The sequence below is a fragment of the Chenopodium album genome, chromosome 20, assembly GCF_948465745.1.
Source record: "Chenopodium album chromosome 20, dcCheAlbu1.1, whole genome shotgun sequence".
Lineage (NCBI taxonomy): Eukaryota > Viridiplantae > Streptophyta > Magnoliopsida > Caryophyllales > Amaranthaceae > Chenopodium > Chenopodium album.
In genome coordinates, this window is record NC_137853.1 from 5,625,339 (window position 1) to 5,649,741 (window position 24,403).

The window sequence follows — 24,403 nt, forward strand, 5'->3', positions numbered from 1 at the left end:
TTTATAAAGGAGTGCACTACGGGATATACTTTTATGCTCGTATTGACTAATCCGCACTACGTAATTGTCAACATGTCAATGGTGCGGAATTAACTAATCCAATTTGTGACCATGGATTAATGGTAATAAAATACTATAATTGTATTTTGTGGGGCAATCTCTAGTACGAGTGTTTTGGCAAATTAAAAATTTGATGATATGGGCCTTATCAGGCTGTTCGTGGGCTTTAGATTAGGCCTCGAGTGGACCTGCAAAATAAGCTTTGACTCTGGGGAAGAGCCTCCTACGCCCAAGTTAGACACCAAATCTAATCTAATATATATAAATAAAGTAGGCATTTTTCGAGAGCATTGGGAGCGCCACGTAAGAAAAGGTATATTTTCGACCAATGGAAAATTAGATTTCTATTTTATTTTAGAATTAAAAAAATCGCTCGCCACCTAAACAAAAGTGACGAATGAAATTTAAAATTTTTTCCACTAAAAATGACGAATAGTAATTTATTAGGATTTTAATTATTTATAAACACTAAATTTTATCATTTTTGTTTGTTACAAAACTAAAAATTATCTTTAGGATTTATATTATTTAAAAAACTAAAAATTATATTATATTTGATGATATGATATTTTCATACAAATTTTTAAAACTTAAAATGCAAGAAAAAAATTAAGAGATCACCAAAAAAAATATTTATATACAAAATGTATACAAAAATTCGTGCATTGCACGCCACATAAGCAAAAGTAATATTTCGACCAATGAAAAATTAGATTTATTTATTGATTTAGAATTTAAATTTTCATTCGCCATTTAAAAAAACTTAATAAATGAAATTTGAGAATTGAAAACAAAAAATAGTAATTTAAGATTTAAATTATGAGAAAAAAACAAAAATTATCTTTTATATTATCTTTTACATTAGGATTTATATAATTTTAACAAATAATTAGAAATTAAAAAATAGATTTTGATTTAATGATTTTATCTAACTATCCGATGAATGAGATAATACTTATTTCAATTGATAAATTCAAGTTCTATATACGTAAAATTTATATAAGAATAATTTAAAACTTAACAAAATATTTTACCTTAAATTAATGTTCAAAAAATAGATTTAGAAAATAAAAACAAAAAATATTAAGAAATTACAAAAAATATATAATGAAATATTTAAAACCGTAAAATTTAAATTATCTAAAAAACTAATAGTTATCTTTTTTTACATATATGGATGTAAATCTTTGATCGTAAATATCTTTAATCTCTCCCTAGCAAATATTATAAAAATTAGAGATTAATAATGTGCTCATCAAAACGAATAAAACTAAATATTATATCACTATGTTTTTCCTTATATATAAACAGAAATTTAGAAGATACTCTAATTTTTTTAAACGTTAAAAAATTCTAAATGAGACAAACATTTTGAAACAGAACAAGTATAAAAAAAAAACGCATTTGCAAAGAACTTACTTTAACCAATAAATAAAATGATTTGTCATTTATTTTTTATTAAAAAATTAAATTGTTAACTAAGCAAAATTAAAGAATAAGGTTTGGGATTTTAAATTCAAGCGCCACGTAAAATAAATAAACTTACGAAAGGTAACTTTAGTGTTAAAATTTTTTTAAAAAAAAAAAAATTATCTTATGATATTAGGAATTTTATCCAAATATCTAATGAATGATCTTCATATAAAAAAATCTTAAATTAATATAAAGATTTACTAGAACCGTGCATCGCACGGGCTTATATCTAGTAATGAGTATTTTGGAAAAAAAAAAAGAGTGTAGTCCTGTTAGAGTAAGAGAATGACCTCCCTTTACCTTTGCCCTAAAATGGTATATATAGAGTTAATAATGGGTTTTTTTAATATGTGGCTTATTTAGGTTTTTGGTGTCCATAAGGCTTAAAGGAATATTTCCCACATCGAAAGTTGAGGAGAACGAAATCATCTTTATATGGTACTCGATACCTCAACCTAGTAGAGGTCTTTTAGGAGGATAAAATAGCATATAAAGTACGTACACATACCATTGTTAAGTATAAGGCAAAATCTCTTTTAGAGAAACAGATTATTACTTATTACTTTATTAGCACAAGACCACAAGTGTTAAGTAGAAGGCAAAGTCTTTAAAAAGTGACTAATTAGTTGGCCACTAGCCCACAAGTCACGGAAATGCAGAGATTTTAGGAGGAGCTAGAGGGGACCGAGGGCCAAATGAGTGTGTGACATATTCAGACATGTTTTTCTCAGATATACTACGCTACATCCAAGTACTAAGGCAAAATTTGTAGTACCTTCATGCTATTACTATTTGGTACTTGTATAGTTGTATAGTTTAAAATTTATACACGGAGTAGAAGTAAGACCAGCACTTGCGTGCATAACACGCGGTTAAGCGTGCAAGTAAAAGCATTATGTTTGTCATACGCTCTTCCACGTGCACACGTGTTGTGCACGAATTGGAGCGTATATATAACATCTTGTGTATTTCTTGATGCATGAAAGGCTGGGAGAAGTGAAGAGCTAACATTGATAGATGCACTTAATCACAATCGTCCCATTAGTAGTCTCCTTTTAGTGAAATAAATAGAGGTACAAGGTTACGACTTGCTACGATGATGCATGTTGTGCAATATAGAGTTTAGACTACAGCTAGCAGATCACACTAGTTGTGAGCATTGTACAATTTACCAAGTACAAATGTTGAACACAGTGTCAACAAAACAACAATCTATTCATTGTTTAACTAATTATAATCAATTGAATGATGAAAATAGTTTATAATCTATTTAAAAGTCAATGAGGCTTAGAGTTGACAAAAGTTGATCCGATAATTGACACAAACTAAATACAAAATATGCAAGTTAGCGTCAAGTAAGCCTTTTTGATCTATCTAAATAAACAGGTCAACACAATTATAACCTCATATCATAATGTTAATATAATTCCGATATGGTACAAGGACTCGAAAATCAACATAACAGCAGACCTAGCACATAATGTATCATCCTTGGTAATTGAATTGAATGGCCAGCCTAGCTTCAAATCTTTCACCAAACTGTACTAAAGGATTACAAAGTTCAGACACATTCTGAACTGTGTAAGTGTAACTGAGACTTGAACAAATTGTACATATATACACATTCTGAAGTCTGATATTACCAAGCTATGCTCAGTGAAATATATGGGCATAGGAAGCTTAGGACAAAATTGGGCCAATGAACTAACGTAACGTATTATTATTCCAGTATATAGTTGGTCTACTATTATCATGGCAAATTATTATTTGGTAGGTCCATGGTATATTTTTGGTGGGGATTGAATGCTTCTGATTTCTGATTCTTATTTATTACCCCCTGCTATTGTGACTCGGTGACATGTATTATTCACCCTCTCTTAGGGCCTGTTTTGATTTATTGAATTGAGCTGAAATGAAATGAACTAAACTAAATATTTATGAGAGGAGAATATTAGGAACTGAAGTGAACTTAAGCTGAAGTTAACATGCCTTAATTTGTTTCACATGATTAGGATCTGGTATAGAGAATGATTAAAATCCGATCAATTTGTAAACATATATTCAACCTTAGCCATAAATTCTATGTGATTATTACAGTGTATTGTGTTATGTATAATTGTATTTATATGATGTTTGATTATCTTACATATCAAGTTTAATTATAAATTTCTTTCGTTTCGAAAGTATTACTCGTATGTTATGCATAATTGTATGTATTCCAGATAAACCAAACGATAGTAGAGGATAGAGGAAGTTAATCGCTGTAATTTTTCTTAATCAACAATGATTTTTCACAAGATTAATACTTTGATATTTAAACTTCTACTAATTAACAAGTGTTTCAATTTTTTTATTAATTTTATGTGGCCTCCTTATCTTTTCGATTTGAGGGTTGAACTGTCACACAACATTCCAGCAAACGAAGGGGAACATTTTAAATTAGTATGATAGTGTTAATGGTAATTAATTAGGAATTTTATTATTACACCTAAGGGCCGACTAATTTAGCTAGCATTGATTAATAATTAATTAATTATACATTCATTTTTAGATCAAGATTGGACGGTGCACAACTTAGCTAGCATTCACACTTAGTGTAATCGTGCGTGTGCATGCTCATAATGGAACATCAAATCCAAACAGGCTAGTACTTCACTACTTCATAAATCATAATGGAATCTTAAATGCTTAATTATTGCGTTAAAATAATTCATATACTTGTATATTGTACAGTATATTTATAGGTAGGTAAGATGAATTGTCCTATTAGATTGAAATCTCTTATATATTAACTCGACCCGAGTTACAAGCTAAACACTTTGAGAGTAGTAGTAGGGTGGATAAGGGAATTCCCTAACCTTAAAGTATCCTTGATGGGGATCGGATTAAACCCCCAACCTTAAGGTTGGAATGTACAATCCTTACCACTAGAGTCTAGAGAGATCAATTGCTATTAGAGTCCTTATAAACATTCATTTTTATATATACATACACTTGGTATAATAATAGCTCACATATGTAAGATGGACCATATGTTCGAACTCGCTTTACATAATAATATGTCATTATTACTCCATATACTGGTTCAATATTATCATTATGTTGGTCATTTATGCAGTTCATTCTTCTATCCTTAAAAAGATAAGATTATCACACAAAAAAATTATATAGTTTGATTTTTAGGTGTTTTTTTTTTCTTGTGAATGGTAATATTGATAACTCTTTCTTTGATCATCAGATAAACTATGATGAGACGGTGATTAAATAAACAAATAATGTTTGACTGGATAATATTATGAATTAAAATGTGCCTAGATTATGCCATTGATTAATTTTTGTAATAAACATGGGTTATCATTAGTGTTGCCAACCAATGGATTCATTCGATTGACACTTGCTAAATTCAAGGTACCTACATACGTGGGGAGGAACTCACGTGCAATCTAAACACATCGTACATTTGACTGAGGACTTGTTTATCACTTATTGATTGCATCTTTGACTTAGCATTCATCCATGAAATAAGTCATTTAATTGTATATAAGGGTAAATCGGTATGGTATATTGATGTACTCAATTTTAATTAAAGTTACATACATCGGTACATATGGGCATCCATTATATGTCATGATAGTAATTTTGAAATGCATGAAAATATCATACGTCAGCAATCGACATATATATAAAGGTTCAATTTTAATTTGATACAAGTACTTTAAAAAAAAAAAAACTTCTTGTAAATAGTCATAGGCCTCATAGCTTATACATAATGTATTCCAACAGATCCATGAAGTAAAAACTTTTTGCAAGTTGCAAATCAAGTTTCTAATTGCTTAAATACTTTGTAATTAAATATAAAGTGAGATTCTTTTTTAATACTCGTATTATACGAGTGACAAACTCTTTAGATCTCATTGACTTTTTCCACGTCTCAAATTGAGCATTCTATATGCAAATATGTAAAGAGTCCCATGCATATACAATTTTATTAAACACATATTTGACAAGGGCTTCGCAATCATTAAGCAATGACAAAGCAGCTTTTCTAATAGACCTAAACTTAATATGAGCTTCAATAATCATCAACGCAAGCTCCAAATTAATTGGGCTCTTGTGAAAAAAGGAGGGGGTGATGGAGTATATAAACCGATCTTGGACTCCAACTATCGACTTAAAATTTTTGTTTATTTGAAATGATCCTTTAACGTATTATTAAAAGTCATCAACATGGTTGAATTCCAATTATCTATTCTTAGCATTTTTTTTTCCCCGTAATCAACTCATTATCATATTGGTAAATATAATGATTCCTTAATGACTCTACTTATTAGTCTCATATTCATTTTAACAGTACGTTATAGCTTCATAGTTAGGTGAAGAGCCAAATGTGCCAAAAATAAATGATGTAGTACTCAATTACACAATTAATCTATTTCTATATATAACACAATTCAAGTGTATAGATTAATAGGTCACGTACGTACATCCTGTTAAATTAATGATCCAGATGGATCCTATTAAATTGGAGTCAGATATTTTGGCAGTGTATTAGTGTAAGCGTGTGCATCTAATTTTTCTAGATTAAAAAAAATACCTACAAGCCTTTCCCAGGAACCTTCTTGCGGTGAAATAATATAATTAATATCAATTCATTATGTAATTCTATAATACTTCGTACAATTGATATTGTATAGATTAATTGTTTTTATTCATTTATTTATTTTTGTTGTATATATATCATAGTAGTATAGAAGTTCTAAAATTACATGTCTTTTGTGCTCTTGACCCATGCATCTAATAACAAGTTGCCCCCATTAAGAAGATCCTAAAGAAGAAAGAAGGAAATTAACATAATTTAGAATTTACTACTACAATTACGTTGCACGAAGGAAAAAAAAAAAAAGGGACTAAGAAATAGGGACCATCATGACTTAGTCAAGCTAAAAAGTAAGTCATGCATGGACTTTATGGAGTTATGGTCATGTTTTATATTAAAAAAAAAAGAGGATATAATGTTAGATTATAACCATTCTTTGACTATAATTTTTTTATAACACAAGTGTATAGTAATTGCTAGTCATAGTAGATAAATTAATCAAAATCTTTGAAAAAATCTCAACCACGTAACCTGTTATCGTACTAAAAAGTAGCAACTCATCATCACACACTTTAAAGCGTAACACAACATGTACATAACAGTTTAGGAAAAGTGAATTTTTTAGAACTAGTGGTTGTTAAGCAATGTTTTTGTACTCATGCATACACCATGTTGATGGGTTTATATAGTTCCTCCATATATAAAAGTCACCTCCAATATTTACAGTGATCTTGCCTCAATATAGGAAGGTAAAAGTGAATAAATGTTACCTTAAATAAACAAAAGAAACCAAAAAAAAAGGTAGATTTATACTCGACTTCAATTATGAAGCTCTTGTATTATCTTGACTTTAAGTATGACTTTGTGGTGTAGACTTCTCTATAAATAGCAAACATGTGAAGCTCATACTCATTGCAGTGCCAATAATATCTCAAACATCCAAAAACACAAATTAGAGAGAGAAAAACAAAAATTGCTTAATATTTTTTGAAAAATTAAGCTAAATTATAATGGCAAGCAAGCAAAAGGAATTATACTTCGTGTTCATGAATTTTGATCCCGAGTATGAGCGTCTTCGAGCTGATAGGTATGATTATAACTTATATTAAACTTCGTAAAAATTAATTATGTAATTGTTTAAAGTTAATTCTGAGCTATTAATTAATTACATTTTCGTTCTTAATTTGGTTGATTAATTAAATATAGTTGTGGTAATTAAACAGGACAAAAAGAGGAGCCTATGAGTTAGATGTGTATCTAAGTAGGAAACATGATGAACTTCTAGCTCGAACGCTCCAACCTGGTTCATACAACAAGACTTTGTCTCTGGTTATTGTTGATGGTTTTGCGGTTGAAATCACTGATGATCAGGTATATGTTATCATTAAGCTATAGTTATTATTGTTTATGACGCGATTAATATAACCTACATTGCCCGATATGTACATATACCCAAAGTTACGGCGGATATAATTAATACGGAGTAACTTTGAATACACATTGTGGGTTGGTAATACTGGAATTTGTAATGTAGGTATAGTATTACAACCTAACACATTGTTGCAATGTTGCGGGTTTTTTCTTCCCTTAAAACTTATACTACTGCTAGATTTTGAATTGAATTATTATTGTAAATGATTAAATGAATACTAATTTAAATCAAAACGAGTTTGTTTCGCTATTTGTCCTTTTTTTTTTCTTTCATTTATCATTTTATAAATATATACTTTGTATATACGAGTCTACGAGTATCTTTTATATATACTGTATGAATTGATTTAATTGGTTAGAGATAAGATTTTGTATGAGATTTCACAGAGTTATACAGTTGTTGATTAGCAGCATTCTATTTTGTAATGTTGCAGCTTAATAATGCTGCCTTTTTATTTTTATTTATTTTTGTTCTTATTTATTTTTGGTGTACGTGTATCATTTTAATGTACAGGCAAAGTTGCTGAGATCTGCGACAGGAGTGCGGGTAGTGGAGAAGAATCAAGAATTGGCTTAATCACTCATTTGTTCAGCCTCATGATATATTATCATCAATATAATTATATTAATTAGCATATAAACCAATATTATTATTGAGGCTTAGGTAATAAGAAGTAGGTTTAATTTGTGATTACTATTGTGTATTTTTGTGCTTTTCTCATTCCAAAGGCCTATTCTTAAGGTATTATATGTCGTAAGTAGGGTATATAAATACTTTATATTTAATTATGTAACGATGGGTCGATGGCATTATTATAAATTACAATGGCACTTAAGTAATTTTTTTAATTAAGTGATTGGTTGATTTGGAGCTTCTTGAATGAATTACTCTTTCCCTAGTCAACACCTCTCTCATGAATTTAATTGCTTGAATGAGTTAATCAAGGTTGACAAATACAGAGTAATGAAATGTATTACAAATGTATATACTGAAATATTAAGGCTAATCAAGGACATGCTTGAATATATTTGTGTTAATCTATCGGTTTGTTTTTTAAAAAAGGTAACGAATTGAAGGATACAAATTCACATATCTAGTTAATTACGACATGACTTGTTTGTCAATTTATAATTCACAATTATCACAACAATTTGTTTCTTTGTTGTTTTACTTAGTATACTGTATTGACATTATTATGTTTGGAAGAGACCTTACAAACACTGTTACTTATCAACTTCTACGGTTGAAGCGACCCTCTCCATCAATTCACATGGGTAGAACCATAAAACAACTAAGGTTGATGCTATTCAAAAAAAAAAAACAACTAAGGTTGATTGTGTATATGTTGATCATTATAAATTTTACCATTTTATACATGTTAAATGTTTTGAAGGTTTTTTTTTAATTTTTTTTTTTTAATTTTCAGTTTCTTGATATCAAAATTCACAGAATATAAACCAAAAAAAAAAAAAGGACTTCAGTCAGCACATGAATGGGTCATTAAATTCCATTGCCCCCACATGCAACCATGCAAAACAACAATGACATATAAATTTCAAAAGAAAGGAAAAAATAAAAGTAGCAGTAGACTTTAATTTGATGGTATAGTAGCTAGGCAAATTGACAAAATGGAAATATACGGAGTATGTGATTTGATGCGTTGCAAAAATCACTTGCTGTTGTTCATTCATAGGTTGGTTGATAAAAATCACAGCCACTTTATCCAGTTAAGGTTAAGATGAGAAGCCTTAGACTAGACACTTTTAAATGGCATCATTTATTTGACAAAATTTTCTTCTGAAAGATAGACTCTATTTTGTAAATCCTGACATTTGTGGGTCTGTCCTCTTTTATTATCAATCACATGCCTCAATCTTCAATTATTTTCACATCAATTATCTAAATATATTGCAAATTTTTGTTGTGAGATTAAACTTGTTTTCTCTACAATTATAAATCTAAAAATAAAAATATTTGTTACTTGGAATTGCAGGTTAATTCGTATTGATGGATGTGTGTAAATTGGCTTATATAAGTCAAATAATTTGTTGCTAAATTATTTTTCTTGCACATCATAGATAGATGTTTAATTTCGCGAGAGCAACTATACATGTCAATCATGTAAAACATTAATACATCCTACTATTAAATTATCTTCTCCTATAATAAACATGTTTTATAACATATTGAAGAGATATAGTGCCCAAAAAAATTTTTGTTGAAATATAAAACTTTTTTGAATATGGAATTTAACAATTTGTTGTAGCTGTCTATTAGGATGATTTTCATCAATTGAATCACCTTATTATATATGAAAAGTCGAGAAATGTTCCAATCTTGCGTAACTCGTCGTACAACCAATTTTATGATATTTCACTTTACCAGTAAAAAAAACCCTGCAAAACTCAAATAAAATTATTGTCATATGGAAAATCACACTCAAATGATAGAAATACGTTTATTATAATTTATTTACTAATATCATAAGCCCAAATTAAAATTAACATCTATTGTTTACATAAAAACGTCGAATAATGTGACAAGTCAAGCCTAATAATTCTTTTGATTAAATTGGTACATCGCACATACACCACTGGAGGATCTAGGGGGTACATAGAGTTACAGTTGTACACTTGTACCCCCATTATGCCAAAAAAAAAAAAAAAAAAAGTCTGGTAAGAAAAGACCGCCTTTATCAAAGAGGTGGTCTCTTAGGTTCTGTTTATGTAGGTAGTTATTCACTTATTTAGGCTGCCTTTTTGTGTAACATCAAAGAGACCGCCTACTTAAAAAAACAGGTCTCTTTGTCTCTTTGGTGATGATTTTAATTTCTCCAGCGGGAGATTAGTATTTTTTCAATAAAAGAGACCTGTTGTTCCAGATAACAGGTCTCTGGGATGCATTGTACACGCCATTAGTAATACAAAGTAAAATGATTTATGATTTATTAATTCAAAATTTAGTTAGGAAAAAATTATTGCAGTTTACATTATTTTGTAAATTTTTTTTTTATCAAAATTCATTTCGTACCCCAATTTCACAAATCCTGGATCCGCCGCTGATATACACTAACTTAGTACTTCATTACATACTCGAGTGTAATCCATAACTTGAATCTTATTAGTTCTTCTAGTTCAACAACCAATTCTTCATACAGATTGTTTTTGTTATAGGTTTTATTGCCACTATGATCTTATTTTTTTTTTTGCAATGGTACTCTGTTATCTTTCTTCTACATTATACACTTACTTAATAATTAATACTCCATCTTCTTTCTATACTTGATCTATACAATATTTTAGGAAAAAGTAATTATCTTCCTAAAATTAGTAAATTGCCATAAAAGAGCTACTCCCCTTTACCATATAATTATTGTAGTACTAAGAAATGAGTTTGCAAGATCCAACCGGAGTATTACCTTCCCCTGCTTTACAATATTTTATGTTGCTTGTCGTTGTCATACTTTGGCTATGGTACTCTATTGCTTGGCCATATAATGTGGTAGACTGATAGGTAATTATTAATAAGAAAATTTGCCAATTACTACCGCGTATTAATGCGTATTTGAAAATTACTACCGCGAAATAAAAAACTTGTGACTTACTACCGTAAAAACTTCAAAAAATTTGCGATTACTACCAATCTCCATTTTAAATCGTTTATGACGTCATTAACCCACGTTAAACCCATGGTTAACCTATTTAACCACCTAAAAATAAATGAAAATTAATAAAAGGCCTAACCCATGGTTAACCCCCCAACTACCCAATTCAATTTCCCTCCCCTTTCTCTATCATACCACACAAAATATTTGCAGCCTCTTGTATTGTTCTCCGCATCAAAGTCTGAACAAGCTACAAACCTCCTACCAGGGTTTTCTTTGGTCTAGGACTTCATAATTGAAGTGTTCAACCCACATTTGCATTTCCAACCCTTCCACCTTGCCCCCCTAAACATCTCCTTGTTGAATCAACAACAAAAACATAAACTTTTATCACTTATTATCTTTAAATCTTAGTTTAATTCAAAGAAGTATACAATACCCCTAAATTTGTCAATCAAAATCACACTCCAAAACCCTAAATTGCGAATTCCAAAAATGTCGTTAAACCCTAGAATTCTAACACAATTAAACACACACGTTTGGGAGCGAAATTAAACAAATTTAGAATTTACCTGAATCGATTTGAGGACACCTTCGAGGTATTAGTCTTCAATTTTGAGAAAGAGTAGCAATTTGGAGAAATTTCTAAGTTGCTCAGTTTTCTAAATTGGGGGAAAAGAGTGAGGTTTAGTTATGATAGTTGGGGGGTTAACCATGGGTTAGGCCTTTTATTAGTTTTCATTTATTTTTAGGTGGTTAAATAGGTTAACCATGGGTTTAACGTGGGTTAATGACGTCATAAACGATTTAAAATGGAGATTGGTAGTAATCGCAAATTTTTTGAAGTTTTTACGGTAGTAAGTCACAAGTTTTTTATTTCGCGGTAGTAATTTTCAAATACGCATTAATACGCGGTAGTAATTGTCAAATTTTCCTTATTTTTTTAAGGTGAAAAGAATAGGGCCTAAATTGGGGATTTTTCATGAAATACAAAGGTTAGAATGATATACTATAATGGAGTAGGGGAATTAATAATTATAATCAGAGATTTATTTATGTTAGACTTGACAAAATCTCCAACTAGTATGTTTCCTTTATTATGGGATTTTGTTTAGTTCAGTCTTGATCTGTTTTTTAAGCTTGTACCAAATCAATTTATCATCAACTAAAGAATTCTATAGACAATAATTTCATTCATTCATATGAATTAACCCGATTCAAGTACTAAAATTAATTAGTAATTATATGATAAAATTACATATATATATCCACGGGATATCTCTAAGACTATGCAAATGATTACTAACTGTAGGCTTGCGTTAGTACGTGTAGTATCAAATGCAAATGAGAATTGAAAACAATTCATTAGTTTGGGCTCTTAAATTGCACGCGTGAATTCCATGAAGCTTGGTTTCTTGAAATTTTGATTCATAGGTGTTAAAAAGTCCTGTATATATTCTTTAGGACCAAATGCATCTTTGTATGGGCTTGTCTAAGATTGATATGTGTAGTAATTTGTGGTGTGATTCATTTAGGCCAGGTTTGGCTCACCAGTATAGAGTTAATTGAAAGTTATAATCGAGAATACAAGCTAAGAAACATTTGAAGAAGATGGAATTAAGGGAGAAATACCAAATGAACTTGGGGTAAATCAATAATGTCCAATTATATTGATGTCACAACATGCTTTATACTATACAAGGATTACCCCTAATAATTTCAGGTTGTTCGAATTGATTCTCTTACTAATTAAAAACTCATCGTGTGTTGAGTTTGGCTTATTAATAACTATCAATTTCGTATGTTATTATGGAGTATCCGTTCCAAAAAAAAAAAAGTTATTATGGAGTATCAACAATGTCAGTTACAATTTACTTACAAAGGCACTTTATTAAGACCATCTATACTAATCTATACTAATATATTAAAAGGCGTTTATAAAAACGTCTATGCGCCACGTAGCCTCTTCCAAATTACGCCACGTCACTTCACCAACAATTCATGACGCCACGTCACTTCACAAACATTTGACGGCGCCATGTCACCTACCCAACATCTCCACATACCACACCATCACTAAATAAAAAAAATGATGATAAGAGGATTTGAGCCCCAAATCACTTACAACAAATTTGACTCTTTAGCCATCTAAGCTAATTATCAAACACGTTATAATTATGAAAAAGAAATATATATAACTTTAAACCATATGGTTTAATTATTACAAAAAAAAAAACACATATTTATTTCCTACTCCACTCTTTATTCCCTACTTCGTATGCCGCATATTAAAAAGCGTTTCTAAAACTATGTTATTTGTATAGAAAAAAATTCATATAAGTGCAAACCACAAGGTTCAATTAAGAAAATAAAAAAACTATATTTAAAGAATAACTCAATTTTGGTTTGACAATGACAATTGCAGTTTTGAAAAACCTTCTAAAAAATTTATTGATTGTACGTCTATAACAGTAGCAACTCGGGGCATCGCCCGGGGTCACTCACTAGTTTAATTATTAAAGGTAAATCAAGGTACAAACGATTTTGGAGTGTTCTTATTCGCAACTCCTTATTATCTTTAACAATATGATTATTTTTTTTTGACACAAACAATACTTCCTCTGTTTTTTTAGTCGACACCATTCTATTATCACGCTTGCCAACACATATTTTTAACGCTTAATAACTTTAATTATCAACATTGTAAAATTATAAAATGTGGATATTAATAAAACATACATATAAACGATTTAAACAAGATTTCACATGATTATATTTTATTGTATTTATAAATCACAAAAGCGAGTCAAAGTGTAGTGTGTGAATTGTGTAAAAGTCAAACGATGTCAACTAAAAAAACAGAGGAAGTATAGTTAATGAATTACATCATGAATTGAGTATACGGCCCAGGCCCATGTGACTTTACGGGCTTACGGATTATCATTTGGCGCGAAAATTAAGAAACTCTGAAACTAATTATTTTATTAGGGTTTTTATTTCCTATAATTTGTGGTTTAATTTCCAGAATTAATCTCAGCAACAATGGCGGATTCATTCCCGTCGTCAAAACGCCGTCGTACTGACCAGCTAAAAGCCCCAAACGACGCCGTTGAATCGCAGAAGCTCAAGAATTTGTCACCACTGGTTGTCTTCGCTCATGGTGCTGGTGCTCCTTCCTCTTCCGATTGGATGATCAGGTTTTCTCTCTCTTTCTTTTATCTTTCTTTTTTTGCTTCAGTTTTTTGCTAATTAGTTGAAATTACTAAATTTTACAACATTTGATTTGAAAATTGTGAATATTAGTGGAATTTCTCTTTATACTGCTTTTATTTTTGTTTGCATGAATTAGTGGTGGAATTTTAATGAATTTTGCATGTGGTTTTACTCAAAATGATGGTGTATATCCTCTATTTAGTAATACCTCAAAATGAATTAGTGGTGGAATGTTAAGTTATGATTATGAATTTTATGTTGAACAAATTGTGTGTTTTGTGTAGATGGAAAGAGATGCTAGGAAAGGCCTTGGATGCTGTTGAAGTTGTTACATTTGACTATCCTTGTGAGTTCAATGCTTCAATCTCTTTAATTTATGAAATCGAAAGGACTTAAGGGATTCGATTACATCAGTTTTTCGATTTCGTGCCTGAAATTCATGCTGTTTTTGACTGTTGGAAAATTTATGTGTTGGTAGATTTGGCCGGTGGAAAGAAGAGACCGCCTCCGAAGGCGGAGAAGCTAGTGGATTTTCATGTTGATATTGTTAAGAAGGCGGTTGATAAATACCCTGGTCATCCTTTAATTTTGGCCGGAAAATCGATGGGCTCAAGGTGATAATTGATTATTGATGTATGCCAAATAGATAACTATTTTTGGTCATTTTGTAATGTTGTCATGCCGAACAATATGAACTCTATGAGATTTTGTGCTAAAAATCTGTTTAAGTTCCTTGCAAATTTCGACTCTTTGATTGTTTATGGATTCAGCCAATAAGGTATGGTTTTACGAACAGGTTGAATGTACTCTGTAGCTGTTGTTACATCAGTGAAGTCACTATTGAAATAATCAGATAAAATGAATGATACTTTTTAAATTTTATTGGCAAATTAGTTGCATGTTCTTCGAAAAATAATATTTCTGTATCTAACTGTAGAATTAGCTGCATGGTGGCCAGCCAAAAGGACATTTCTGCATCAGCAATAGTCTGTCTGGGATACCCATTGAAGGTTTATCTTTAACTTTTAATTGCTGATTCCTATTTATTACATTGCTAATTTTGTTGATGTAGCTCAAGATGATGAATCACAGTAGTTTTTTGATAAAGGCGACTCATGATTATGAAGAAAAATGCCACATTACTGACACTAGTACTTTTAGGGATCGAATGGAGCAATACGAGATGAGATACTGGTTCAGCTCACAGTTCCTGTCATGTTTGTGCAGGTATTTTTTACTAGTCATTGTCTCCGTGACTCGTTTTCTGTGATCTTTAAGATGTTAGAAATTAATTGCATTGTGAGAATATTGTGATGTTTATCTTGACAGATTTTATATTTCTGTTATTTTTTGGGGGATTGAGATGTGGTTGCTCTGTTGCAGGGTAGCAAAGATGGGTTATGCCCTCTGGGTAAGCTGGAAGTTGTTCGGAAAAAAATCAAAACAGTCAACGACTTGCATGTCATTGAAGGAGGAGATCACTCCTTCAAAGTTGCTGAAAAGCATCTGAAATCAACTGGAACTACTCAAAATGTTGTTGAGGAGTCTGCTGTCCAGTCTATCGCCTTATTTGTTTCCAATAGTCTATGTGATTTGTGATAGTCTCCGCCCTCTCCGGTACTCCAGCTCTTTCTTAGCTGTGAGAAGCTTTTCTGGTGGGATGATTTTTGTAGTGAGTGTCATACGTGATGAGGTCAGTCCAATCTTGATATGAAGTTCTAGTTGGCATAAATCACGATCAGTCTCTTTTTGTATGATATAACCAGTATAGATATGCTGCTTCATGGCACTTTTGTTTTATGCTTTATGTTCATATGTTTGTGTAAATTAGTTTTGGAGATTGTTGCTAGTTATATCTGTTCATGTAACTTGTAGATATTTCAAGTGTGTAATTATATTTTATGCAGAGGTATAGTTATGCCTTTGGACTCTTCTTGTTGGTGTTTGTGAATCTTACAAGTTACATAAATGGATAAACATGGAGATGGCCTCCATGTCCTGTACTATTCTTACAAGTTACAGGAAATGGAGATTGACTTCTTTTTGATTGTTGCTAAAGTAATAACCAAGCTACACACATTGCTGCCAAATAATTCCCTTTTAAAGCTATGTGATACTTCTATTATTTTTTAATAAATTTCAATGTATTATGCAATGTTACATAAAATCAAAATCTGATGAAATTTTGAAGAATTTGTTTTAACTGACCATAATGGTCTCCCCTTTAAATTCCGTTTGTAACTACTTTTAGCAATAAACTTTTTCAATGATTATTTTTGCTCCTTATAATTTAATTTAGTCAATGTTTTCATTACAAGCCGTGCATAACCGGGTTGTTAACTTGTAGTACTAATACTCATATTATGATATAGGATGCTCTAATGTAGTTATGTATCAAACTGACCATAACGTAAAGCTTTTGCAAACTAACAAACAATGCCAAAGCAATAGAAAATTTCATTCTATAAGGAAGAGGGGCTTATTGTTGGAAAGTAACATTTCAACCTTGTACTATAGCAATACACATTGTTCATACTTATCATCTTTTTCCTTGCTGATTCTCCAGAAGCCTCTCTCATTTAGATGAGGTTTTGGTCCCTTGGGAATGTCTCTTCACTCTCTTGTCAGTCTGCAAGAATAAGGTGGAAAAAAAAAAAATCAAATTGTATGAATCGGACAGTCAAGCATGCCAGTATACCACATAACCTTTTTCTGGGCGGGTTTGGAGGGGGATGGGTTAAAGGGGGTAGGTGGACATGGACTTATGCTAATAGTTACAAAAGACGAACATCTGTAATATCTTTTAATGTATTTTCCTCTCTATGTTAGGCATGTCTGCTAGAAATATGGATAATTTTGTGTGAATCATGCTGGAAAGTTAGTGTAATTAGGGAGATACATATGGTAAAATATCTTCATTTGAATATATACCTTCATTATCCCACAGGACTCATCTTCACTGTTGCTGTCACTGCTGCTGCTATCTTTGCACTTGCTTTCCTTTGGCTTCTTCATTATCATGATCTTCTCCTTCCAATGATCTGCCATGGTTGAAAAGCAGTGGCTGGTTGGTTCTTCCTTGTTTTGAATGTGCACTTTATTGCTTAATTTGTTGCATGCGTTAGCTGTGTTGCTTTTTGCATGTTGCTCCTTTTCTTTCTTCTTCATCTCAGCATGAGCAGGCTGCTTAGAATCCTTTATTTGGACATTTGTTGTATGCTGTTTTCCCTTCTTCCTCAGCTCAATGCAAGTTGTATGTTTGGCATCCTTATTGACTGTACTTGAGTGCTCTTCCTTCACCTCCTTTGTCTCCGTGCACACCCCAGATTTAGTATTTTTGACAGGTATGGTGTCAGCATGTTCTTTCTTCTGCATATGAGTACATTTTGGTTTTGTATCCTTGGGTGCTGAGCATTGACATGTAGTACAGTGTTTGGCCACTGCTTGGTGTTCTTGTTGTTTGTGTCCGAACACTCTGCCACCCCAAGCGGTCACCTCTGATATCTTCTGGGTAAACTTGTGCTCTTCATTTGTGGGTTTTTGCAGTTTGTTTGAGGCCATTATATTGAGAATGTTGAAAATTTTTAAGGAGATTTTCCTTTGAGTTCTCTTGATTCTTTGAGGAAATTGCAACACCAAACTATATAGAAGGCACAAAGTAGTAAGATTCCATTTTTATTTTTAATTTTTCTTTATATGGTGTAAAGTCGCAAGTGGGTGGAATAGGCTGCAGAGGATCATTGTAATGGAAAAGAGGAATATCTCGGTTTGGAATTTTGATGGTGGAGATAAAAAGCATGAGCAGCCATATTGGAGAACAGCTTTAAATTTTGGTCCTGAAGTCTAAGAAACATTTAAGTACAATGTTTAGACATTAACATCAACCCAATACTTCTGATGAAACTTCTGTTTTATGTCAGGAATCCACTTTCGTGCCATAACAGAGGTCATTTCTAGTTGATCTTTATTTGATACGATAGAACTGTCTGTTAAATTAGGTTTTGTGGAAGGCTCAATGAGCCACTTATATTAGTTAAGATCATTATAATCCATATTTTATTTTGTAAAATTCTTATTAACAGTCACCCTTTTACCTAGAAGGGATTAGGAACCACTTTGAGCTATACTAAGGCCAGCTGATATATATACATTATTAGACTAGAGAAGATCTAGGCTACATGAATCCTTGAATGAATGAAAATGACTGGAACATTTATAATTTTGACATTATACAAGAATCAATGTAGTATGTAATGAACTAATGGCTAGTCCATTGGTAGATGCTAGATGGTTTACTTTTTCTTTGTTTCCTCCCTTTTTTTGAGAGGGATGTGAGACAATGAGGTTATGAAGGAGTAAAGAAAGGGATGAATAATATGTTTTGGAACAATAATCAACCTATGGATCATGTTTCCACTTAAAACGTGAGTTCTGATCCCAGTTTAAAAATAGGGATATTATATTAATAATTTTTGTTGCCTGTGTGTGTGTGTGTGTGTGTGTGTGTGTGTTGGGGGGTGGGGGTTGTGCCACTGGAAAATTTAAAGCTACTCAGAATTGGCAATAATGCTTGTTTACCGTCATTACTTTCTGTTGCTTTCTTAACTTCTGCCCTCCCTATGATTTTTAGCTTCCAAAATTTGAACAGAGCCATTGAACTAAAAAATGATATCGGTTGGCAAACTATGGGTTTGGCAGTTTAAGTTGGGATATGCAATTGCATGGTGCTGTCATGGTTGCTACTTGAAAAGGAGAACAGTTTCAATTTTTCCTTAATACGTGCTGTAAATTAGGGAGAGATATTGTCTAAATTAAGACATACTAATCTTTGATATTGATACTCTTAATTAAGTCTTAATCCTTCAACCGTGGAACTGCATAACTCCATAAATGCCATTGGTTTTGGATAATTTTTACCAAAAAAAATTTGTATTTATAATTAGTGACATTTAAGTGTTTACTTTTATTATTTTACCCAATTCGTGTTTTACGACCTATATTGATTTCCTTTGCTAAAGTTTCCTCAAACCTTTATGTTTTTTACTCACACGCTTTTACCACTCTATCAAAACTTTCTTGAATTTTGGTTCCCTTTTAAAACTCTCTTAATTTTTACTTGGATGCTCTTTCTTTTCTCACTTTACACACCTTTTTCAAACTCTTTCAACTGATTATTTTGTTACGTCCCTTAGCCTCATTTTGGGACTATGGCTTTGTTGTTGTTTATTGACATTGTAGTGTTATAACCTGGTATGGATTATGGAGAGATTGTAGATCAACTTGATTTCTTTCCCCTTGTCTCTGTTAAATTTTTGTTTGAAAGCCATTTCAATATTTAGTACAAATTTCGTGCTCTATAACAAGAGGATTAGTTGAATTACAAATGAAGCAGAGGTATTTGCAACTTGCAATGTTTTAGGTGATACTCCAATTTCAAGGATTTTTGTGTTCTTATGTTGTTTACATAGTTTGATAGAATTTTAATGCAGAACTCTAGATATTTATCCCTTTTCCTTGATAATTTGATAGTTGTTTTCAGTAGTTTTAGTTTCATGATACACATATTCTTTGAAAAGTCTAGAGGAGCTTATTTAATAGCAGTGCACCACTGCATATCATGCACTGTTAATTTATAAGGAAACGCACATTGTACAATAGGGACAAATATTTATACTTGGATAACATGCACTAAACCATATCCACCAGGAAATGGTTATGGTGCCTCAGCTATGCTTGTATTTGGGCATCTAATCTCCATTCTCTGGTCATGAATTGGCTGCTGCTGACTGCTGAGATCTGCTTGTTTAGCACTTCTGTAAACAATATAAAAAAGAATTAGCATATGCTGTTATTATTTTAGAAGCCAATGTTAAGAAATTTTTGAATTGTGTTTGAGATAATTTAATCAAATACTTGCCTTCCCATAGCCTTCATTGTCACTCTCGCTGTCACTGCTGTCATCACTGTACTTCTTGGATGATTTCTTCTTGATCTTCATCTCACTCTTATTGTTTCCTGATTTGTAGACTTTGTATTCTTCTATCTTCTCTTCACAGCTTACATGGTGTGAAGAGTGATGGTGGGTAGCGCCATGATGAGCAGAGTTATGGTGGTTGATTTCATGATGGACAGTTCCATGCTGGCTAGAGCTATGATTGGCACAGCCATGACCATGGTGGCTAGAGCCATGGCTGACATGGCCGTGGTGGCCAGAACCATGGCTGACATGGCCGTGGTGGCCAGAGCCATGGCTGACATGGCCGTGGTGGCCAGAGCCATGGCTGACATGGCCGTGATGGCCAGCGCCATGACTGACATTGCCATGATGGCCAGCGCCATGACTGACATGGCCAAGGTGACCAGTGCCATGGCTAGCATGGCCGTGGTGACCAGTGCCATGGCTGGTATGGCCGTGATGGCCAAAAGAGTGGTTGTTGTGGCTATGATGGTTTTGTGTTATGCCTCCCATGTTGTGAGTCTTGTGACCAACTTGGTTAGTTGCACATCCAACAAAGCCTCCACTGTTGTGGTTTGCAGCTTGGGGAACTGAACACCCACCTGTTTTGTGCACTTCTTTGTAACCCTGAGAGCCATTTCCGCACTTAATTTTTTCGGCTTCACTCCTGGACATCTGCATGCAAGCCATGGTGGTTGTGAATGTGCTTGCTACTTTAATTTTTACTTTTTAGTGCAAAGGAGATGTTATTTTGTTTTTAAGCTTGGATTTTGATGATCAATATGAGCTAATAAAGCAATCTTATATAGCAATCTGTAATGTGCTGACACCTTCTTTTATTGCAAGATGCTTGATAGTTGGTAGTGAGGTGCTTGCTTATCACCTTTGAATCTGCTTCCCTTTCTTCCTTTGTTTTGTCTTGTCTTCTTTTTGGGAAGTGGAGTTAAGTGACATTGATTCTCTTTTCCACTGGCATTCTGATTCAGACGATGCCATATGCGACCATTTTCTTGTAATTTTTCTCTCTGCTGTTTTGTTTTGTATAATCGAGAACTTTACGGGATAGGCTTTGCTATCCTGCTAGTGTACCTAGCTCTGAATTTGGATAGCAAGGTGGTGCATGCAAAACTTTTACATTGTATGTTATTTTTTCTGCAATTTGTACCGTTTGACCTCTATGGCTCTACCACTATCCTCTTGACTGCCCTTGATTTGCAGATATTCTCCCTCTCGTGCTTTATTGCATCATTCCTTAAGTTTATGGTCTTTGTCCCTTTTGTCAAAGGTAAAGCACTATGGAGTATGTTTTCTCTTGAAAATGGTTGTAATAATGTTTTTGGTGATTTGTCTCTAGCTCTTGCTATTTATGAAACTGGAATAAAGTATTTGATTTGTATGATTTCAGTATTGAATTACAGGCACTTAAATTGCTTATATTGTCAACTTCGTAGTGTTTTGTATCACATTTTCTTTTCAAGAGGAAGGGAGATAAGTGCTCATATGTGTTGGTATTTTATTGGTTAATTTAGGAACAAGATAAATTACGCCAACTTTCGAGGGCATAAGGACATGAGGCTTGCCTACTGTGTACGAGACTACGAGTGGCTGTGATATCATGGGTGAATTTTTGGGACTTACAGGTATCATGGAGGTTTTATACAGGTATATTTTGGTAATTTGGGGTTGTCATATAATTTTACATGTAGCTATAAAAAATTTGGAGTTTATTGGCCGCATTAACAAAGTTAGAAGTTTCAGATAGTTAACTAAAGTTCAGTTGAGCACATAAATTATTAATCAAGTGTTTTTAAGTTTATTTGGAGTTGAAAATCTTCATTTGGAGTTTTGGGTTAAGGGTTCACCGTCCATGGAGTGGGAATGTCTCAAACTTTTAAGCTGCTGAAATTGAAAGTGCATATTTCTTGCCCCTTAATTCTGATAGGATGATCAGGTTTTTGTAATTCTGCAGCTACATTATTATATGCTGAGACCCAAGTGTCTGATTTACTGCCTGTTAGGTTAGGTGATCTGCAATTAGATCGTCAAATTGTAGTTGTTATTGGGGGAAAATGGTAATGGCAATGGGAAAAAAAAATCTTTGATTTGCTCTTTTATTTATTTATTTTGGTTTGTTATATGAAGTGTGAATGTTAGATCTGGAAGTACAAGTGTTGGTTCAAAGTTTCCACTTGGACAAGCCATCGCAAGCACGGGTTTGGTGTGATGGACTAATACTAGATTACTCTAATTGGATATGAAATTTTGACCTATTTGAAATAAGTAATTTGATGTCAACCTATCTAGATTGTTGTGATTGGGATATAACTTATATTTGAATTGGGTATATAATGGGTTGAATATGAGCTTAATGAATTTAATTTGAATGAAAAAAATGTTTGGCTGCTCATTTATATAGCTCTTTTAAGTAAAACGTTATCTCAATATTTATGGGGAATCGCAAATGATTATGCAATTTAATTTACGGTGTGTTAGCCTATTAGGGGTAGATCAATCCAACCCTTTTTGAAAGCTGGCTTAAAGTCAGCAATGATTCCATACTCTGTATTCTGTAATGACATGAGGGTTAGGCTAACCACACTCTCCAAAGGTGGTTGCAATGAATTTTAGTGGTGCACCAATTTTTAGAAATGTGTATTTTGCAGTTAATTTTATGGAGTGATGACTTCTACTTGGATAACTCTGATCTCATTTCTAGATGGTCTGATGATGAATGTCCATAGTTAATGATTCATTGGTATATGTATGCTTGATAAAGTCTGCAGGGGTTTTAGTAGCATTGTTCATCATAAGAAACGACAACAATTAGGAAAGTCATCCATTCTTACATAATACATACTGAGCCAATCCAGCTATGCTAGTAATTGGGTATTATTTATGACATACTATATTTTTTATCAGTAGCATATGATCTCCAGTCTGGTCCTGGGTTAGCTGATGCTAACTGCTGTGTTCTTCCTGTTTAGCACTTCTGTAAGCAATAGAAAAAAGTATTAGCATTTCTTGTTACATAAAATCAAGGTTAAGAAATTTTTGTTAAGCAAATTCTTGCCTTCCGACAGCCTTCATTGTCACTCTCGCTGTCACTGCTGTCATCACTGCACTTCTTGGATGACTTCTTCTTGATCTTCATCTCACTCTTGTTGTGTCCTGATTTGTAAACTTTGTATTCTTCCTTCTTCTCTTCGCAGCTTGCGTGGTGTGAAGAGTGGTGGTGGGTACTGCCATGGTGGGCAGAGTTGTGGTGGTTGATTCCATGATGGGCAGAGTTGTGGTGGTTGATTCCATGATGGGCAGAGCCATGTTGTCCACAACCATGGCTGGCATGGCCTTGGTGGCCAGAGCCATGGCTGACATGGCCGTGGTGGCCAGAGCCATGGCTGGCATGGCCGTTGTGGCCAGTGCCTTGGCAGGCATGGCCGTGGTGGCCAGTGCCTTGGGTGGCATGGCCGTGGTGGCCAGTGCCTTGGGTGGCATGGCCGTGGTGGCCAGTGCCTTGGGTGGCATGGCCGTGGTGGGGCACTGCACACCCAGCTACTTTGTGCACCTCTTGCTTGTGATCAGATGAATAGTAACCCTGAGAGACATCGCTGCACTTCTTTTCTGTGGATTCACTCCTGGACATTTGCATGCAAGCCATGATGGTAGTGACTGGGCTGTGGGCACTTTGATTATTAGTGTATAGGATATTTTATGATGAGCTTGATGATCATAGTGAGCTATCAAGTACTCTTATATAGCAATCATATTAGTGCCCCCTGTCTTCTTTTGGTGTCTGGATACTCGGTAGTGCGATGCTTGCATTACCACCTTTGAATATGCTTCCTTTTCTCCATTTTTAATTTTATCTTTCTTTTTTAGGGTAGTGGAGTTCGTTGGCATTGATTCTATTTTCATGGGTGCTCTAATTCAAACGATACCATTTATGACCATTTCCTAATTAATTTCTATGCTATCTTATTTTGTATGATGGTAAAAATTGCAGGACAGGCTTTGCAAAGTGTTAAGACTGGCTTTTCTATATGTCAAGATCTGAATTTGAATGGAACA

General features: G+C 32.9%; 4 protein-coding genes across 4 annotated transcripts; 2 read left to right on the forward strand and 2 right to left on the reverse strand.

Annotated features, from left to right (window-relative positions):
• The first annotated feature begins 7,059 nt into the window (after positions 1 to 7,059).
• LOC145599488 (subtilisin-like protease SBT2.5) lies at positions 7,060 to 8,375 on the forward strand. Its single transcript, XM_081655860.1, has 3 exons — positions 7,060 to 7,217; positions 7,354 to 7,501; positions 8,076 to 8,375. Exons 1-3 carry the CDS (start codon positions 7,141 to 7,143, stop codon positions 8,136 to 8,138), a joined length of 288 nt encoding a protein of 95 aa, XP_081511986.1. The 5' UTR covers positions 7,060 to 7,140; the 3' UTR covers positions 8,139 to 8,375.
• Positions 8,376 to 14,192: 5,817 nt separating this feature from the next.
• LOC145599415 (uncharacterized) lies at positions 14,193 to 16,103 on the forward strand. The gene is made up of 6 exons (XM_081655803.1): positions 14,193 to 14,363; positions 14,664 to 14,725; positions 14,858 to 14,993; positions 15,317 to 15,389; positions 15,541 to 15,606; positions 15,763 to 16,103. The coding sequence occupies exons 1-6, from the start codon at positions 14,209 to 14,211 to the stop codon at positions 15,976 to 15,978; spliced, it is 708 nt and encodes a 235-aa protein (XP_081511929.1). The 5' UTR covers positions 14,193 to 14,208; the 3' UTR covers positions 15,979 to 16,103.
• Positions 16,104 to 16,803: 700 nt separating this feature from the next.
• On the reverse strand, positions 16,804 to 21,130 carry LOC145598072 (uncharacterized). The gene is made up of 3 exons (XM_081654373.1): positions 20,297 to 21,130; positions 17,311 to 20,192; positions 16,804 to 17,008 (listed from the first exon to the last, which is right to left on the reverse strand). The coding sequence occupies exons 1-2, from the start codon at positions 21,023 to 21,025 to the stop codon at positions 20,184 to 20,186; spliced, it is 738 nt and encodes a 245-aa protein (XP_081510499.1). The 5' UTR covers positions 21,026 to 21,130; the 3' UTR covers positions 16,804 to 17,008; positions 17,311 to 20,183.
• Positions 21,131 to 23,099: 1,969 nt separating this feature from the next.
• Positions 23,100 to 24,070, reverse strand: LOC145598073 (uncharacterized). Its single transcript, XM_081654374.1, has 2 exons — positions 23,406 to 24,070; positions 23,100 to 23,324 (listed from the first exon to the last, which is right to left on the reverse strand). The coding sequence occupies exons 1-2, from the start codon at positions 23,991 to 23,993 to the stop codon at positions 23,316 to 23,318; spliced, it is 597 nt and encodes a 198-aa protein (XP_081510500.1). The 5' UTR covers positions 23,994 to 24,070; the 3' UTR covers positions 23,100 to 23,315.
• Positions 24,071 to 24,403: the final 333 nt, after the last annotated feature.

Bases quoted from the DNA above. Each gene is read 5' to 3' on its own strand.
- LOC145599488 (XM_081655860.1), top strand. From the start codon at position 7,141: ATGGCAAGCAAGCAAAAGGAATTATACTTCGTGTTCATGAATTTTGAT. The intron at 7,218-7,353 runs GTATGATTATAA...GTAATTAAACAG, and splicing joins GAGCGTCTTCGAGCTGATAG to GACAAAAAGAGGAGCCTATG. The intron at 7,502-8,075 runs GTATATGTTATC...TTTAATGTACAG, and splicing joins TTGAAATCACTGATGATCAG to GCAAAGTTGCTGAGATCTGC.
- LOC145599415 (XM_081655803.1), top strand. From the start codon at position 14,209: ATGGCGGATTCATTCCCGTCGTCAAAACGCCGTCGTACTGACCAGCTA. The intron at 14,364-14,663 runs GTTTTCTCTCTC...TGTTTTGTGTAG, and splicing joins TCTTCCGATTGGATGATCAG to ATGGAAAGAGATGCTAGGAA. The intron at 14,994-15,316 runs GTGATAATTGAT...ATCTAACTGTAG, and splicing joins GGAAAATCGATGGGCTCAAG to AATTAGCTGCATGGTGGCCA.
- LOC145598072 (XM_081654373.1), bottom strand. From the start codon at position 21,025: ATGGCTTGCATGCAGATGTCCAGGAGTGAAGCCGAAAAAATTAAGTGC.
- LOC145598073 (XM_081654374.1), bottom strand. From the start codon at position 23,993: ATGGCTTGCATGCAAATGTCCAGGAGTGAATCCACAGAAAAGAAGTGC.